This window comes from Chenopodium quinoa, unplaced genomic scaffold (assembly GCF_001683475.1).
Source record: "Chenopodium quinoa cultivar QQ74 unplaced genomic scaffold, ASM168347v1, whole genome shotgun sequence".
NCBI classification, from domain to species: Eukaryota; Viridiplantae; Streptophyta; class Magnoliopsida; order Caryophyllales; family Amaranthaceae; genus Chenopodium; species Chenopodium quinoa.
In genome coordinates, this window is record NW_018742205.1 from 2,228,098 (window position 1) to 2,246,092 (window position 17,995).

A 17,995-nucleotide genomic window follows, 5' to 3' on the forward strand; every position below is an offset into this window, starting at 1 on the left:
CCTGATTTTTACTTATCTGAACTTATATATTCTTATTTGAACTTTTTTAAACTTATTAGATCTTATGTAACTTATTTTAGTTGTAATTTGAACTAGAGCAACCTTTATCAGAAATTATTTTTTCTGAACTTAACTTATTTGAAATTATTAGGCTTGAAATAAGTAAAAATAAGGTAAACAAAACGTATCCCAAATATACATCCTAAAATGGAATTAAGTTGGGAAATCATGACAAAATCACGCGTAAATTGGTGTAATTAATATTAATCTATCCTCAATATTTACTTCCTCCTTTTACTTTCAATATTTGTTACTTTAAAGATTCCTTAAAACCCATGATTGAGAAGTACAAATGTGCATGTGGGGTTAGAGAGAGATAAAGAGAAAGGAAAGGTAGTTGGTAACTATTGAAGAGATAGATAGAAAAAGTGTTGGAAAATGATGTCAAAAGTACAAAAAAATAAAAGAAAATTGATGACAACTCATCAAAAAGAGGGAATATTGTAAAAAAAAGTACATTATTTAAATAGAAATAGGCATGCAGTTTTAAAGCCTCCAAAAAGGAAAGTAGGCATGTAGGTAAGGGACGGAAGGAGTAAATGACACGTGATGTGCGACATCCTCAAAGTGGTAAAACTTAAGCTGTGTAATTAATTTATTATGCAATTTGAAAAATACGGTTAAAATTTAAAAACTACAAAATTAACCATGTGATATAAGCATAAACCAAAGGATCAAGTGTTAAAAGTAAGAGTATATTGAATATTTTGTTTCCTTAAATGGATATGATGCAATATTTGTGAAATTTCCTTAAAAGACTAGTGGTGCAATAATTAAAATCTTAGAGGTAGTAAACATGAATATTTTTATTATGTGGAATGGTGTATGTTGGAAAGCCTAATCCATAATTTAAAGTAGTAGGCTTGATCAATAATCATAAGTTCATAAGTAGCCTAACCTGTCCGACCCAAATCTTTGGTCCGAATGGAGCCAACTTTTTTCGCCTAAAAGCCCATGATCACCTTTATTAAATGGTATGCCGTTTGCCCTTCCACCTCATCCACCCAAGTCTTCCATTTCAATTTTAATTGCAAAACAATTTAAATGCTTGACTGCTTGTTTAGCTCACATAGCCACAGAGGAGTTAAATTCCCTAGTGAACTTTCTAGGAACATGATATACTGTTGTTTGGTTGACACTAAGTGAAGCAAGAGTAAATTGCAAGCTTAGAATCTGAGCTCACAAGCATATAACCTATAAAAAAAAACTTTTTATAAAGTCATGAAATGCCATGTAAATTAAAACAGCCTAGATTAGGTGCTCTAGTTAAGATCATAGAAGAAGGATACACATGAAATACCACAGAAATTCAAATACCCTAAAATCATTAGTAAATTAGTAAGGATTCTACATCAACAGTTATTACATCCCCTTAGTGATTAAAGAGTACCGTTGAGTGGCATAAATAAACTGCATAGAAAAAGTAACATGAGCCAAAACAAAGAGGTGGTTCTAACCATCAAAGTTATATGTAAATATTACAAGTCAAAGGATCGACAACATTTTCATGGATCATAGGATACCAAAAAATAATCACACAGGTTGATGATATTATACCAGTTAAAACTTCCCTGTCTAAGGATAAAGATAGCATAACTCGTTGAGTTTCTCATATTGGCTCAAACAATCTTCTATCAAGAAGAATTCATGCCACCTGCTTCACAAAATTAGAAGAATCTGCTGTTAGAAATATTAAGTGAAACAATGCCGCTATATACTTATAATTTGGGAAATTATTGCTTTCTACTACTCCATAGTAATCTTCACAATACATATTTGGTGAAGAAACTTAATACTAGTACATATTTGGTGAAAAAATTTCAACTATGGAACACCAAACTCAACAATTAATAAGCTTTGTTTCGTGGCCAAGAACCAAAAAAGGTTTGCATTACACATCAAGATACAGAACTAATAAAGCATAGTAGTAAATTACTTCTTACTACGGAGTAATAAGCAAATAAATGGCAAGGATATAGATGTTACCTAAGGATGAGGAGAAATTTGACTTGTAACATAACTCTCAATTCGAGTTCTCCCTTCATATCTAAACTTCACAAGTGATTCTTTTGAACTTAAACCAACCAAGCTTAGATCAACCAAGCCCAGCATGTTGGGACTAGTATAAGCTACAAGAACCTTATTGCTCATTGTGAATCCAATCAAGTCATCAAACCGTCCCAAGTCACAATTCAGATGAAGAGGATATACCCTTCCAGGACCTCTCACAATGTCTATCACCCACTCATTTTGATATCTAACAACACACTTAGACAAGCACCCTCCCATAACACATAACACAACACCCAACGGCGAAAGCATAGCCAAATGTGGGAACATATCAAACGTCTCACTAGCGATATCAAAGGCAACAATTTTCATGTTCCCATAGGGATTACGACTAGCAGTCCAATACAATGTCTCATTAACCAACCGCGGTCGTTCTATTAAAACATACGAGCAATCAACAAGATCAAATTCAATCTTTTTCCATGTGTTAGCTCTTAGTGAGAACACATGAACAAATGTATCAACGAGCAATCCAATCTGGTACTGAATTAATCTCACAACCTTATAGTCATCCATTGACGAAACATACCCAAATCCCCAACGAATGTGAGGAGGCCAATCACAACTAGAAGTGTCCAAAACTTCAGAGAAATATTTATGGGATTGATTAGCACTAGGGTTCCATAAAATGAAGTAATTACCATAAATTTCACCTAAACAAACCAACCCATTACATGATCCTACTAAATTAACCACATCATTTCCAACATCAAAGTCATAGTCATTCAACTTAATCAAATAATCCTCAGTATTTCTATCAACTTCAACAACATTATCATCAAGATTATCACAAGAATAAAGGTAAAAAGAGTTCCCAGATTGGATAAACAAGGATTTAATTGGGGGAATTGGGTGAGAATAAAGGGGTAAATTGGTGTAATTAAGGATGAAATTGGGAGAAGAAAGAGAAAAATACCATTGTTTGGAAAGAAGCTTGTATTGAGCTAAGGGTTTGATGGGCTGCCATGGAAGGATGTAATGAACGATGAGATCATCAGGCAGATGTATTTGGCTTTCATCATTTTCATTGTCTTCCATTTTTGATTTCTTCATCAGTCTTCAAACTTTCACTCTCAATTGTTGAACAAATTTATACATTTTGTTTTGCTCTTTGACTCTTTGTTTAACACTTTTACTGTACTTACTAGAAACTGGAAATTGTATAGTTTTTTTTTTTTTTTTTTTTTTTTTTTTTTTTTTTTTTTTTTTTTTTTTTAAAAATCGAAATTTGTGAAAAAAAAAATCGAAATATTCTGATGGTTGGGATCCTATTTTTAAGGGATTGGAAAGAATGTGACATATTTATCTCTTCATTTATTTTTGTAAATTTTAAAATTATCCATACTTAGGGTCCTTATTTTCACATAAGTTCAGGCTAGTTTAGATAAATAAAATAAGTTCAGATTAGTAAAAATCAGGTGAATAGATAAATAAAATAAGTTCAGATTAGTAAAAATCAGGTGAATAGAACACACCCTTAGTTATTTTTTTTTTTTTTTGGAGAGAGACTATTTAAAAAAATAATAATAATTTTAGAGAGAAATAGAAATTCATAGCTATAATTAGAAATTGAGAAAAATAATTGGGGATTCAGAATTTTGTCATAATTTTGGTCATCGGCAATGAAGGTGAAGTTGAGGATCTATTAACAAAAAGAGAAGATATTTTTCGGATTTAATGTTGTAAATTTTATTGTTTTAGGCTATTAGATTCGTTTCAATGCTCATTGTAATTATAATTTTTAGATACACAACTTTGACTTTTTCAATATTTACATACTCTATAATCCGATATTAGTCAATGAACATAAAAGTTGAGTATTGACAAATATATTAGTCAAATTGATGACTTTTTAGATTTTATTTTTACCATATTCGTGATATTCCTACTTCCCTACTTATTCAAATATTTTTGGCTTTTTCTATATAGTAACCCTGTTAATTTCATTTTTCTACGTTGTGCCCCAACTTATATCACTTTCTACACTGTAACCCTAATATACATTTTGTTTCCATATGGTAACCTTGTCGTTATCCCGCAGTTAAAAATTCCGTTAATGGGGCCCACTCTCCATTATTAATATTTTTTATCGATTTGCGCGTTGGAAAACCTTTCGTTAAAGGTTTTGGGGGCTATTTTAGTTCTTAAGGGACCAAATTGAGCTCAGATTTCACAAAAAAGTAATGTAAATGCCTCGTGTTGCTTATTAAAAATATCTCGATTTACGTGTTCACGTTTTTATAAGCAAAACGAGGCATTTACATTACTTTTTTGTGAAATCTGAGCTTAATTTGGACCCTTAAAGACTAAAATAGCCCCCAAACCCTTTAACGGAAGGTTTTTCAACGCGCAAATCGATAAAAAAAAAATTAATAAATAGAGAGTGGGCCCCATAACAGAATTTTTAACGACAGAATAACGGCAAGGTTACTGTATGAAAACAAAATGTATATTGGGTTACAGTGTCATAAGTCATATAAGTTGGAACACAACGTAGAAAAGTGAAATTAACAGGTTTACTATATAGAAAAACCCAATATTTTTTTTGGTTTGTTTATTTAGTCTCATATTATAAACGATCAGAATGAAAAGTCCGTAGATTTGATCTCACATTCATTACATTTGGTCCTACCAAATTTTTATCTTATCAACTTCATTCAGCGGTTTCAGCCAAACAATAATAGGGTGGAGGACGTACAATTTATATGCTTTTTCATGCACTATATCTTAATTCATACAACTCATACCATTAACATTCACAACATCATTTACACATATACTCCATGGATCATTGATATAAACATAAGGTTGCATAGCTCAAAGCAGAGGTTGATAGATTAAATTCCTAACAAAACCACTAAAAATTCACATCAGCAAAGAGTTCGTTTCAGTCCAAAACAGAGGTCAGTCGCGTCATTGAATTCACATCTCCACAGAAACCGCCACAGCAGCCAACTGTCTACGCAACCTGCCTCACCAAATAAAAATAACCTGCTGTTAGAAACAATCTTAAACAGTTAAGTTACATCAACTCGATCCAAACCCTGCAATTGTTAAGCTGTAATGTTGTTTGCAACAACAAAGGTTTGGTACCAGACCCAAAAAGTCATGAACTACAACAAGACAATGAAGTAAAGGAAGCAGGTCATACTGAACAAATATAAGGCAAGGTCATGGAGGGTACCTGTCTTAATGCATTAGTCAATTCCACTTGCGGAAGAGGTGAAACCAGACTCGGAACATAACTGTCCATATAATTGCTCCGATGTCTTCCATTAGCTTTAAATGTCACAATTGATTTCTTTGAACTTGAAACAATCAAGCATGGCACAAAGCAACCAGGATAAACAACGAATATCTTGCCAACCTTTGTCAACCCGATCAAATCATTGAAACTATTATCGGTCTTGCCCAAATCAGAATAACAAACCTTAACCACTCTTCCTTGTTGTTTCACAATGTGTATCACTAAATCAGTATCAGAGCTGAGAACACACACGGATAAGCACCCTCCCATTACACCTAAGACAGCATTCCCGGGTGCACGAATAGCCAAATCAGGTAACATAGCAAAAGTCTCAAGACCCAAATCAAACGAAACGATTTGCACACCCCCATTAACATTATCATTCTCCTTTCTCCAATACAAAGTCTCATTAACCAACCTTGATCGACCCACTAGTTTACATTCACCAACACCAAATTCAATCCTACTCCAACTGTTAGTCCTTAATGAAAACACATGAACTGAATCGACCTTGGCCTGAAACCGGAACTGAGAGATTCTAACCACCTTATAATCATGAATAGAGGATACATAACCAAACCCCCAACAAATTTCTTTAGAATCTTGCTCCAAATATTCCAAGTAATATTTATGAAAGTGATGTTTCGAAAACAAAAAATACTTATGAAATTGATTAATAGCAGGGTTCCATAAAATGAAATATTTTCCATATATTTCACCTAAGCAAACCAAACCATTACACGATCCAACTAATCCAATATTTTCCCTCTTACCAACATCAAATTCAGCATTTAATTCAACCAAATTATATTCACTAACATGAATATATTCAACATCAACATCATCATGATCATGATTATTGCAAGTATAAATGTAAAATTTACTACCAGATTGAATAAAGAGGGATTTAATTGGGGTAAAAGGGGGACTATATATAGATGGTTTGATATAATCAAGGAAGAAATTGACATTACGATTCCATTGCTTTGAAATTAGCTTACATCGGATTAAAGGTCTGAGGGGAAGCCATGGAAGGATGTGCTGAGTTATGATATCATCTGGAAGATGTCTTTCTTCAACATCTTTCATTGTTTCCTTGCTGTTGTTCTGATCGCTTTCTTCCATTTCTCTCACTTGTACTGTTTGAAATACCAGTAGTTTGAAGAATGAACTCCGAAAAAGAAAACTGCTTTTCTTTAGAGTTTTAAAGTAAGCATTTACTCCCTTAAAAAAAGATAAAAAATTAGGGCTTATTCATCGTTTTTTATTTTCAGTTTTTTTTTTTTTTTTTTTTTTTTTTTTTTTTTTTTTTTTTTTTTTTAAATAAAAAATTAAAAGTAGGAAACAAGAAAAAGGTGTTTTCACTATTTTGTTATCAGTTTTCAAAATTAATATAACTAGATGAAAGCCCGTGCGATACACGGTTTTTTCATCTAAGATTTTTAATTATTTGATTTATTGTATTTAATAATATCATACAAAATTACCAAAGTTTAATATTTTATTTTTTTTTACTATAATTTATAATGAATTTATTAAATATAAATAAATTTTAAATATGATATTTTTTCCGTTATATAATATCTATAATATAAAATGATAAATTTTTAATAATTTATATCCTAAATCACCATTCATTGTTTTACTAAATCTTTTATTTCGGTAGAATCACCAACCTCGTTTGATATAAATTAAAATCCTATGTTTAAATAGAAATACTATTCATTGTTTTAAAAATATTGGTAAACATAGAATTACTAATTTAAACATAGGATTAAAAATTAAGCTAAAAATTATCCGGCCTTTGATGACCAAAAATTAACACAAAATTCGCTTGATGGGGTTTTTTATTAATACAAAATTTTGTTTGTATCGTATGATGTGTTAATTTATAATGGTAGATATCACAAATTTTAATTTAATTATAATTAACGAACAATTTGTATTTCTTATCATAAATACTATCAAAATTTATCTTATAATGATAGGTATCAAACTTAATATAAGCGTTTATCATTTAAATATTTCTTAATATTTTTTTTTTTGGATTTCTTATACTCGTAGTATTGAATTAATAAATTTATCTTTTCCTATATTTTTACTTTAGTTTTTTTCATTAAAATAATTTAATTCGTGGATTATAATCTACGTGGCATTAAAATTTTAGATATATCAAATCTAATTCGTTACTTTTAATAATTTTTTTAATTCAATTCAAAAATAAAATACAAATCTTTCTTCTGATTGGTCGAAATAAGTATATTTCTTAGGTGGCGCTTCGAATGCTCTCCAAAAATGCTTATTTTATTTATATATATTAGATTTTAATAGATTTCTCTAATTTTTTTATCCATTATATACAATATATCATATAATTTTGAAAATTAAAAAAAAAAAAAAAAAAACAGAAAACAACACCAATGCCAAACGAACCCAAAAAGCATTTAGTTTTTCGGAGGAATGAATTTTGAGTCATGATATTTAAGGTCAAAGTATTCCAGTTTTCCTCAAATTAACTTTGAAATTAGAAATTTTTGCTTTGAAAGTGGTAAATATTTTTGTAAATAGGAATATTTACATTGGGAGTATGTAAATATTTTTATAAATGAGGATAATTGCATGGAAAATATGTATACATGAGGGAAATGTGGTAAAAAAATAAAATAAAATGAAATGCAACCATTAAAAAGAAAGCCAAAAAGGACAAACGTAACCCTTACAGAGAGAATAATAGATATTGAGAAGTTTAATTTTATTTCCCCATTCAAAATTTTGATCAAATTTAAAATCGTGGGACTAACCTAGTTATTAATCTAAATAGAATATTATCCTTTCACTTTATTATATATAGAGTAGTTGTTTAACTTTGTCCAACTTGCATAATTTTAACTATTAATATTTTAAATTTTATATTTAAATTAAAGCCTTTCAATTAAATCTATACTATTATTTTTAAAATAGGAAGTTGGAAGGACACCTATCTTCTTCCTGTTTTTTCTGATTAAAAAAAATATTTAACAAAAAAATTAATCTCATGCCTTTACAAGCCCCCCCCCCCCCCAAAAAAAAAAAAAAAAAAAAAAGAAAGAAAGAAAGAAAGAACTACTCCCTGGATGTTTTAATAAGTGTTACAGTTTGACCGGCACATAGTTTTAGGCAATTTAATTGACTTAAATAAAATAAGAGGTAAGTGGGGTAGTTGGAGTATTGAAAAACTGTAAAAGAAAGATAGTGGGGTTAATAGTTTATTGAAAAGTAATGAATGTGAGAAGAAGTATATAATAATAAAAAAAGTAATAGTGGGTTTGGGTGGAGACTATGAGAGGAGAGAGATATAATATTTAAAGGTAGTTTTTTGCCAAAAAAGAAAGTGTAATACTTATTAAAATACGACCAGATTTGGTAAGTGTAACACTTATTAAAACACGGAGGGAGTAACTTTTTTCAAACTAACTGTAGATTTAAGTTTAATCGTTATTTAAAAAAAATTGTGTGAAAAAAGTGTTCTCTAACTTACAACGGTGTCACTTCAGTTCGTTTTAATAATGTAAATACAAGGATGCTAAACCCAAAATTAGTGGTTTTTTATTTTATTTTATTATTTTTTTTTATGAAAGATTAGTGTTTTTTTATAAAGGGAAGTTAATTGTTCATATACCCACACTATTGAATTACTAAGTTCCTTTCTATTTTTCATTCCACTATATATGTATTCATATTTAAGTTTCATTTATGTTATTATGCATGATCAATTTGTTTTTCAAATTTGACAAAATTGTTATTTTTAATTTGCATAAAGGTGATTGTGGATCAACAGTGAAAGTGAAGAAGCAAGTTGCAAATTATGTTTAGGTGAGCCTTTTCTTCAATTTGGTGTATAATGTAATTTTAATAACTTGAAATTTTTTAATTTGTAGCCCTCTTATGTATATTGTACTAGGGATGCATGATTTTTTTTTTTTTTTTTTTTTTTGTGCACGGTTGATACTATATGTATATGGCAGAAGAATGGTATAGTTAGAGGCTCAAAACTTATCTTTTTGAGGATTTGAACTTTGGACAAGCACCCTCCCATCACACATAACTCATTCTTAACTCCACGACTGATTCCCAAATGAGGGAAGAACTCAAATATCTCCCGGGCCAAATCGAAGGCAACGATTCGACCACCACATATTCTCCAATACAAAGTCTCATTAACTAACCTTGCTTGACTGATAATAAAATCACCTTCCTCTAAATCAATTTCGAGTTTCAACCAAATATTGGACCTTAGTGAAAATACATGAACCATAGCAACTTTTCCATTCCAATATGGAATTATACTAACCACTTTATAGTCATCAATAGATGATACATACCCAAAACCCCAACAAGTTATGGGTTTTGACCAATTAGATTTCCAAAAATCAGAGTCACCAGGGTAGTATTTGTGGGATTGGTTAGTTTTAGGGTTATATAAATAGAAGTATTTTCCATTTCTTCCACCAAAACAAACTAACCCATTTGAACATCCAACCAATCTAATCTCATCATCCATACCATCAACTTAATATTCAACATTTAATCCAACCAAATTGTTTTCGGCAACATAATCAACATCATCATAATCTTGATTAGCACAAGAGTAAAGGTAAAAAGAATTACCAGATTGAATGAAGAGAGATTCAAGAGGGGTAAAAGGGTGACTACATATAATATTATTGAAATGATGAAGGATGAAATTAGGATGTGAAATGGTAGAATTCCATTGTTTTGAAATTAACTTACATTGAGTTAAGGGATGGGAAACCATGAAAGAATTAGGGGTGGGCAAAAAATCCGATCCAAATGATCCGACCCGAAAAATTAGATATCCGATCCGGTTTTTTCGATTTCGGATATTTCGGATCGGATAACCGAAAATTTTCGAATCAGATTCGAATCACGAATCTAGAAAAATCGGATATCTGATCCCATCCGATTTTTCAATATAAAAAAAATTATAAAAAAAATTAACTAATATGCAACAAACTCCCACTTAGAATGTTAGCTCTAATTATAATGTAATACTGTATTTGTATCTTGGATTTTAAGGAAGTGATTTTTTTTTTTTTTTTACAAGTATTTTTTAGTTGCCTTAATAATCAAGTGAACCTTATTGTATCGTTGTGCTTGAATTTGTAGCATTTATTTAAATTTTTTATAATTATTACGAAAGTTCATAAAATATAAGATTTAAAACAACTCAAATCAAGGGCATTTTACCAAAAGAAATACCAAAATTTCAATATTAGTATGCGGATCAGATATCCGGTGATAATCCTACTTCATCTGTCCCAATAATCTAAATTGATAATCCTACTTCATTTGTCCCAATAATCCAACATATTGCCAAAAATCTTACGAGTAAGTTACTGTGTAAGTGAAAAAAAATTCTGAAAAATTGATATCATTAGTTCTAGTTATGATCGGTATTTTTTGAAAGGTCTTATTTTTAGGAGTCCTTGTCAAGACGGTCCCTAACATATTTTTATCCCGTTTAACCAATTAATAGTGTCATGTGAAAAAGAAGTTGTTGGTAAACATGTTTAAAATATTACTGCGATGAAAGTGAAGAAAAGGATAGGGCTACAATACACGCATAAGACATACAAGTAACACAATAAACAGGACATAGCATTGGAAACTTGAACTGGATGAACCAATAGTACTCATAATTCATTGATCACAAAATCCATAGCATACTAGCATAGCAAAGAGTTTCAAAGGCATAGCAAAAGTCACAAATTTCGAAAGTTACACGTTGTAGCATTAGCATTAGCATTAGCATTTACTAGTTCATGGATCACGGCATAAGAAAATGTTACATCTTACATATAGACTTATAAACTACCAAAAACAGAGGTAGCATAAATTTGAGTTTTGCACCTTAGCACCATACTTTCTTCCATCAAAGTGAGTTCATGCCACCATCACTAATTCACCATCACCATCACCAACTTCCTTCACTTGCCTAGATCAATAGAGAACTTCATGTCTGATCAAACTAGAGGACAACTTGATATTCCGGCCAAGTCCCCTATTTTAAAACAATGATGATCAATAGATAGATTCAAAAGGAGCTGCATTTATAAGAAATCTAAGTACATAGTAGTTTTGTAAACTTTGTTCGACCACTTCATATGACCCTTTACAAGAAGAAAACATATGCATTAAAAGTCATTTAACAAGAATCTGCCAAATAATTTTGTTATTTTGACCAAACCAGTACATTCATTGCTATTATATTAAAATCCAAAATTTTAAATGAGGTGATGCTATAGGAGCAACTACCTTCACAATGCATTTGTATTGGACTAGTTAAAGAATTTGTAATACAAACCATTATATCAATTAAAATACAAGGTAAAGTAGCATGTTCATCACGAAGATGAGGGATGAAGCTGGAGCATCACATATTAAAAATTAAAAACTTCAAAAGACATGAGAAACTAATACAAACATAACACAGAAGCAGAACGTACCTCAGCAGGTTCATTAGGCAGCTCAGCTGCAGGATGAGGTGAACTTTGGGTAGGAACATAACTCTCAATAAGTAACAGCTGATCATCAAACGTTACAAGTGTTTCCTTTGAACATTGATCGAGCAAGCCAAGCACCCCAGGATTAGAACGAGTAATAAAGACTTTGCCAGCCTTTGTGAACCCGATCAACTGCTTAAAATCCCCAAAATACAAATCACACGAAAAACGAACAGAAGCCAGCTTTCCAGGATGTTTCATAATCTCAAGAAACAAATCACCTACAGAGTTTGCAGTGTACTTGAATAAGCACCCTCCCATCACACATAAAGCATTCTTGAATGGACGAATGGTTCCCAAATGAGGGAAGAACTCGAGTGTCTCCCGGGCCAAATCGAAGGCAACAATTCGACAACTCATCATACCCCAATACAAAGTAAACCTGGGCACGGGCCGGGTTGGCCCGCGTGCCGCCCGGTACGGCCCGCCGTTCGGCGCAGCCCGACACGGCCCGAATTCAAGCACGGCACGGCACGAAGTTCAACTCCCGTGCCACGGACAGGGTTGAGAATTCCCAGGCACGGCCCGACACGAGCACGGGCATGGCCCGTCGTGCCGGCCCGTAGGCACGGCCCGCGGGCCAACGGTAATGTTACCGTTTATTCTAGCTCCTTAATAAGCCAAAAAAAACGGCTAAAAAACGACTAGTTTTTTGCCAATTTGCTCCCCAAAAATTCTATAAATACTCACCTCCATTTCATTCCCAAATCACAAAATCACAATCTCTTCTTCTTATCTCTTATATTCTCTAAATCTCTAATAATCCTTATTTTCTTAAATTCTCTAATTATTCTCTTAAATTCTCTAATTATTTTCCTAATATCGGAAAAAAATTAAAAAGTTCGTAATCGTAATTAGTGGAGCGTTGAAGCACGGTTGTAAGATCTAAACTAATCTTAAATTTATTATTGTTTTATTGTTATTATTAGAATAATCTTGTTTAATTATTATTGTTGTTAATTGTTATTGTTGTTGTTATAATTGTTGTTATTAATTATTATTATTGTTACAATTGTTGTTATTATTTATTTTTGTTGTTATTGTTATTGTTATAGTTGTTATTAATTAATATTATTGATATTTTTATTGTTAAAATTGTTGTTATTAATTATTATTATTATAGTTAACCACTTTTTATTAAAAAATTAATTGTTAATTATGGCATCGAACAACCCATCATCTAGGTCTAGGGGGAAAGGCCGACTTATCCGTAGTAGTAGTTCTAGGGAACCACCAAATACAACGAGCCCCCAAATTATGAGTCAAACCAATGACCCCATTTACTTCCCCCCGGGCTATGAGCCATATAATACGTCGGGATTTCCAGCACCACCACTAAACCAATTTCCACTACCACCATACCAATTTCCACCTAATTATATCGGTGATCAACAAAACTATTGTTCTAGCCAAGGTAGCCAAGAAAGTACCCGAATTCCCTCCGGTTCTACCCCTTCTACTGCCACTCCCACTAGTCCCACTACTAACCATCACACACATCATGAATGGTTAACCGAAACTGAGATGCTACTTTTGAAAAACCGAAGGAGTGAGGTATGGCGTTATTTTGTCCTAAGTAAAGATGGTGAACAATGGGCAAAATGTAAAACATGTAATAGTGTATTCACGACAGTTACCAAAAACGGGACGGGACACTTATTAGACACATGAAAGCTTGTGCAAAACCAGCTAGTGATCCAACCCAGCCCAAAATTTCCCAATTCCATCCATACGGCTTTACATACAACTATGAGAGGGATAGGGATGAACTAGGAAAAATGATAGTACACGCCGAACAACCTTTTCTTTTCTCGGAAAGTGACGCATTCAACACCTACATTAACAAAGCACTACAACCCCAACATAAAAGAATCTCTAGGAAAACCGTTCGTTCCGCCACAATGAAAAATTTCCTAGAGTACAAAGTCCGGTTACAAGCCGAATTGAGTAACCTTAACTGTAGAGTATCTTTAACAGCCGATTCTTGGGATAGTGGTTATAAATATCACTATTTATGCGTGACTTGCCATTGGGTAGATGATCAATGGATGTTACAAAAAAGAAAAATACATTTCAAAATGCTGGAATACCCACACACCGGCATTAACATTGCTCACCATTTAATGCAAGCAATAGACGAATACAACCTTCGAGATAAAATGATGTCTATGACTTTTGATAATGCAACCTCTATGACATACACAACTAATCTTATCAAACAAAACTTAAACGATGTACTATTAGACGGTGAAGCTCTTCATACTAGATGTGTTTGCCATGTACTTAACTTATGTGTACAGGATGGAGTTCGGGCAATTGGCCCATACTACAGCAAAATCAGAGATGCTATTATGTCTATTAATAGCTCTAACATGAGATACCAAGAATGGAAGAGTTTTCTAAAACAACAAAAGATAAGGGTAATAAAAATTAGAACCGATTGCCCAACTAGGTGGAATTCCACCTATGACATGTTAACAAAGGCAATTGAGTACAAGGGCCCGTTAACATTATTTTACAACCAAAAATTTCCACAAAATGCTTTGTATGATGATGATTGGAATAACTGTGAAAGATATATGCAATTTTTACAGTTATTATATAACATGACGTATTGTTTTTCTACTGTTTACAATCCTTGTGCTCAAAACTTTCTTTCTAATGCATGCTTACTCGCCCAACTTTTCGCTGATCATCGCCATCAAAGTGATTATGATCAGTATCTTCCAGCAATGGAAAAAAAGTGGCGTAAATATTATAGTGAGATTCCTTTGATTTATATTTTTGCTTCCATATTAGATCCTAGGCAAAAGTATGAAAACACATTTATGTTAGTTGACATTTACTTTCAATGCATGTTTCTTGACGATGATGTAGAAAACTATAAGACTAATGTGAAGGATCAGTTTTTTGCTTTATATAGAGTCTATGAAGCCAAATATGGCACCGTTCCTCGCTCAGGGCCTTCCCAACCATCCAAAAACGTAAGTAAGAAGGCCAAACATTTATTTTCACAAGCTACTAACTTGATTTCAAGGTTTTCAGGTGATTCATCAACCAGGAGAACGCAAAGCGACGTCTCGGAGTTGCAGATGTACCTGAGTTACGACTTCACCAAAGGCATGGACGACGATGAGATAAACAGCCTCGACCTCCTTGCATGGTGGAAACAACAAAGCTCGAAGCATCCAACTTTGGCGGCAATGGCACGAGACATTCTTGCTATCCAAGTTTCCTCCGTCGCCTCCGAACGAGCTTTCAGCGCATCCGGAAGGGTTTTAGACGATAGAAGAACAAGTCTAAAACCCGAAACACTAGAAATGTGCGTGTGTTTCAAAGATTGGTTGGATGCGGAAAATCGCTCACAAGACCGTTCTTACGACCACAACGACAACGAAGAAGGAACCTCCGCTTCCGGTTCGGGTTCGGCTAGTTCCCAATCTATGCAACTAGCCGATGACCTTGAAGGCGAAGGCGAAGACGAAGACGAAGACGAGCAAGAAGAAGGAGAAGAAGAATAGACAATTATTGTATATTGTACGATTTTAAAAATATCAATTTTATCATTTTCCAATTTTTGTTTAATACCATCATTGTATGATTTTTATCATTGTTATCATTGTACAATTTTCTCAACTCAAGTAATAATAATATAAAGTACGCATTATTCACATCCAAAGTCCAATTTGCCTTTTTTCCCCGTTTTGTTACAATTTGTAAATTCATATTAAAAAAAAAAAAAAATTATACCAATTACTAATAAATCATAAACATTAAATTTTAAAGTAATAGTATAAAGTAAATATATAAATATAAATATTGAATATACAAATTATAAAACATAAATATTCAACTTATAATTATAAAATTCATAACTTAATAACTTATAACTTATAAGTTATAAACTTATAAGTTATAACCTTATAAAACTTATAATTATAATTTTATAACTTATATACATTATAAACTTATTAATTTATAATGTTGTCATATAAAATATATATATATATATATATATATATATATATATATATATATATATATATATATATATATATATATTTGAAAACTGCACCAGCCCGCTGCCAGCCCGGCACGAGCCCGCCAGGCACGAGGGCCGTGCCGTGCCGTGCCGTGCCGTGGGCTGGCTGTGAAAATGGCCGGCACGGCACTACACGAAATCCTGGGCCTGCCGGCACGACGGGCACGGCACAAACCAGCCCGTGGCCCGCGGCGGCCCGGCCCGGCACGGTGCCCAGGTTTAATACAAAGTCTCGTTTACTAAATGTGCTCGACTGATAATTATATCACCCTCCTCCAAACCACATTCGAGTTTCGACCACGCGTTGGACCTTAGTGAATAAACATGAACTACAGCAACTTCTCCATTCTGATATGGAATTATCCTGACTACCTTATAGTCATCAACAGATGATACATACCCAAAACCCCAACTAGTTTGGGGTATTGGCCTAATAGATTTCCAATAATCAAAATCACCAGGGTAGTATTTGTGGGATTTGTTAGTTTTAGGGTTATATAAATAAAAGTATTTCCCAATTTTTCCACTTAAACAAACCAACCCATTTGAAGATCCAACCAATTCAATTTCATCATTCTCTAATTCTATATGTTCATATTCAAAATCAACTTTTAATTTAACCAAATTGTTTTCAGCAACTTGGACATTATCATAATCATGATTAGTACAAGAGTAAAGATAAAAAGAATCACCAGATTGAATAAAGAGAGATTCAACAGGGGTAAAAGGGTGACTAAATATAGATTTATTGAAATGAAGAAGGATGAAATTAGGTTGTGAAATGATAGAATTCCATTCCTTTGAAACTAACTTACATTGAATCAAGGGTTTGATGGGAAGCCATGGAAGAACTTGGTGAGTAATGAGTTCATCTGGAAGATACGTTTCTTCAGCACCTCTAGCATTCTTTCCGTTGTTGTCTTCCATTTCTAAGCTTTCACTCTCAAATTTACTCGTACGTGAAGATGGAAATTCCAGCCTTTTTTTTTTTTTTTTTTTTTTTTTGGTACTGATTTCTAAGCTTTTACTTTTGGGTTTGTTACCTTGTTAGGGCTGTTTATTTTTTTATTTTTTTTAAAGACCTTGTTAGGGCTGGTTTAATTTAACTTATTTTTCTTATTTGATCAAGTCTAATATGATGTGATCAAATTTGATTTGATTTATCTGGTCTGATCTGATCCGATTAACTTCTATGATTTGATTCAACTTTGACATTATGTATACAATAATATATAAGGAAATAGTAATAATATATAAGGAAAAAAGTATGGGCTTTTGTTTTTTCTTTTTAGGGAAATATATTGACTTTTGTTAGATTCATAATAACGTGTACAATATTACTATGTAATTTTTATAATTTTTTTCATTACGAAATTAAAAATATTTAGCATACAAAAACCACTCATAAATATTAAAATGATAAAGTGTGTTAGAAATTATTTTTTATGATATGGTCTGAATATATTTTTTTATGAAATAAGTAAAAAAATTACTAGTCAAAAAAAAGGAAAAAAAAAAGAAAAAAAAAAAAAGAAAAAGAAATAAGTAAAACTAGTTTGTGGCATGAGCATGCCCCAGGTTTTGTTTACAACTCTAAACACTCATCTCCTCCCTTTACACCATCTTCTTGTTAATTTGTCATTATAAGTTAGGGACAGTTTTAAGGACACTCTCAAAGTTTGGACTGCTGTGAGTTACTCCCTCCCTTTTTAAATGCTTGCTCTACTTTTTATTTCTAGCCATTTTTAAATACTTGCTCCATTTCCTTATTTGGAAAGCTTTTACAATATTTAATTCATTTATCTCAATTAGTGGACCCAACATAAATCATATTTTATTAATTTAATATTTTCTCTCCTCTAATTCTCTCAACTACTTTTGCTTTTTACAATTTTTATTATACCACCGACCTACCCCAGTACCTCTATATTTTATTACTTTCTCCAATTCATCCTAAAACTCGCGCATTGAGAAATGGAGCAAGTATTTAAAAACAGAGGGAGTAATCGATAG

At 32.2% G+C, this 17,995-nt stretch overlaps 4 protein-coding genes across 5 annotated transcripts; all 4 read right to left on the reverse strand.

The window, feature by feature from the left end:
- Positions 1 to 1,142: 1,142 nt before the first annotated feature.
- On the reverse strand, positions 1,143 to 3,296 carry LOC110725596 (F-box/kelch-repeat protein At3g23880-like). 2 transcript variants are annotated; one of them, XR_002512199.1, is made up of 2 exons: positions 3,047 to 3,296; positions 1,143 to 1,714 (listed from the first exon to the last, which is right to left on the reverse strand). XR_002512199.1 is itself a non-coding variant. In XM_021905064.1 (2 exons), exon 1 carries the CDS (start codon positions 3,181 to 3,183, stop codon positions 2,047 to 2,049), a length of 1,137 nt encoding a protein of 378 aa, XP_021760756.1. In that variant the 5' UTR covers positions 3,184 to 3,296; the 3' UTR covers positions 1,143 to 1,714. The 2 variants fall into 2 exon arrangements, 1 of the variants encoding a protein (XP_021760756.1); XM_021905064.1 differs by having other exon boundaries at positions 2,047 to 3,296.
- A 1,520-nt stretch (positions 3,297 to 4,816) lies between these two features.
- On the reverse strand, positions 4,817 to 6,619 carry LOC110728750 (F-box/kelch-repeat protein At3g23880-like). The gene is made up of 2 exons (XM_021908404.1): positions 5,315 to 6,619; positions 4,817 to 5,098 (listed from the first exon to the last, which is right to left on the reverse strand). Exons 1-2 carry the CDS (start codon positions 6,500 to 6,502, stop codon positions 5,090 to 5,092), a joined length of 1,197 nt encoding a protein of 398 aa, XP_021764096.1. The 5' UTR covers positions 6,503 to 6,619; the 3' UTR covers positions 4,817 to 5,089.
- Positions 6,620 to 8,684: 2,065 nt separating this feature from the next.
- LOC110726428 (F-box/kelch-repeat protein At3g23880-like) lies at positions 8,685 to 10,172 on the reverse strand. The gene is made up of 2 exons (XM_021905911.1): positions 9,951 to 10,172; positions 8,685 to 9,905 (listed from the first exon to the last, which is right to left on the reverse strand). Exons 1-2 carry the CDS (start codon positions 10,170 to 10,172, stop codon positions 9,300 to 9,302), a joined length of 828 nt encoding a protein of 275 aa, XP_021761603.1. The 3' UTR covers positions 8,685 to 9,299.
- Positions 10,173 to 11,080: 908 nt separating this feature from the next.
- LOC110725608 lies at positions 11,081 to 16,981 on the reverse strand. The gene is made up of 3 exons (XM_021905079.1): positions 16,798 to 16,981; positions 11,884 to 12,161; positions 11,081 to 11,438 (listed from the first exon to the last, which is right to left on the reverse strand). The coding sequence occupies exons 1-3, from the start codon at positions 16,907 to 16,909 to the stop codon at positions 11,406 to 11,408; spliced, it is 423 nt and encodes a 140-aa protein (XP_021760771.1). The 5' UTR covers positions 16,910 to 16,981; the 3' UTR covers positions 11,081 to 11,405.
- Positions 16,982 to 17,995: the final 1,014 nt, after the last annotated feature.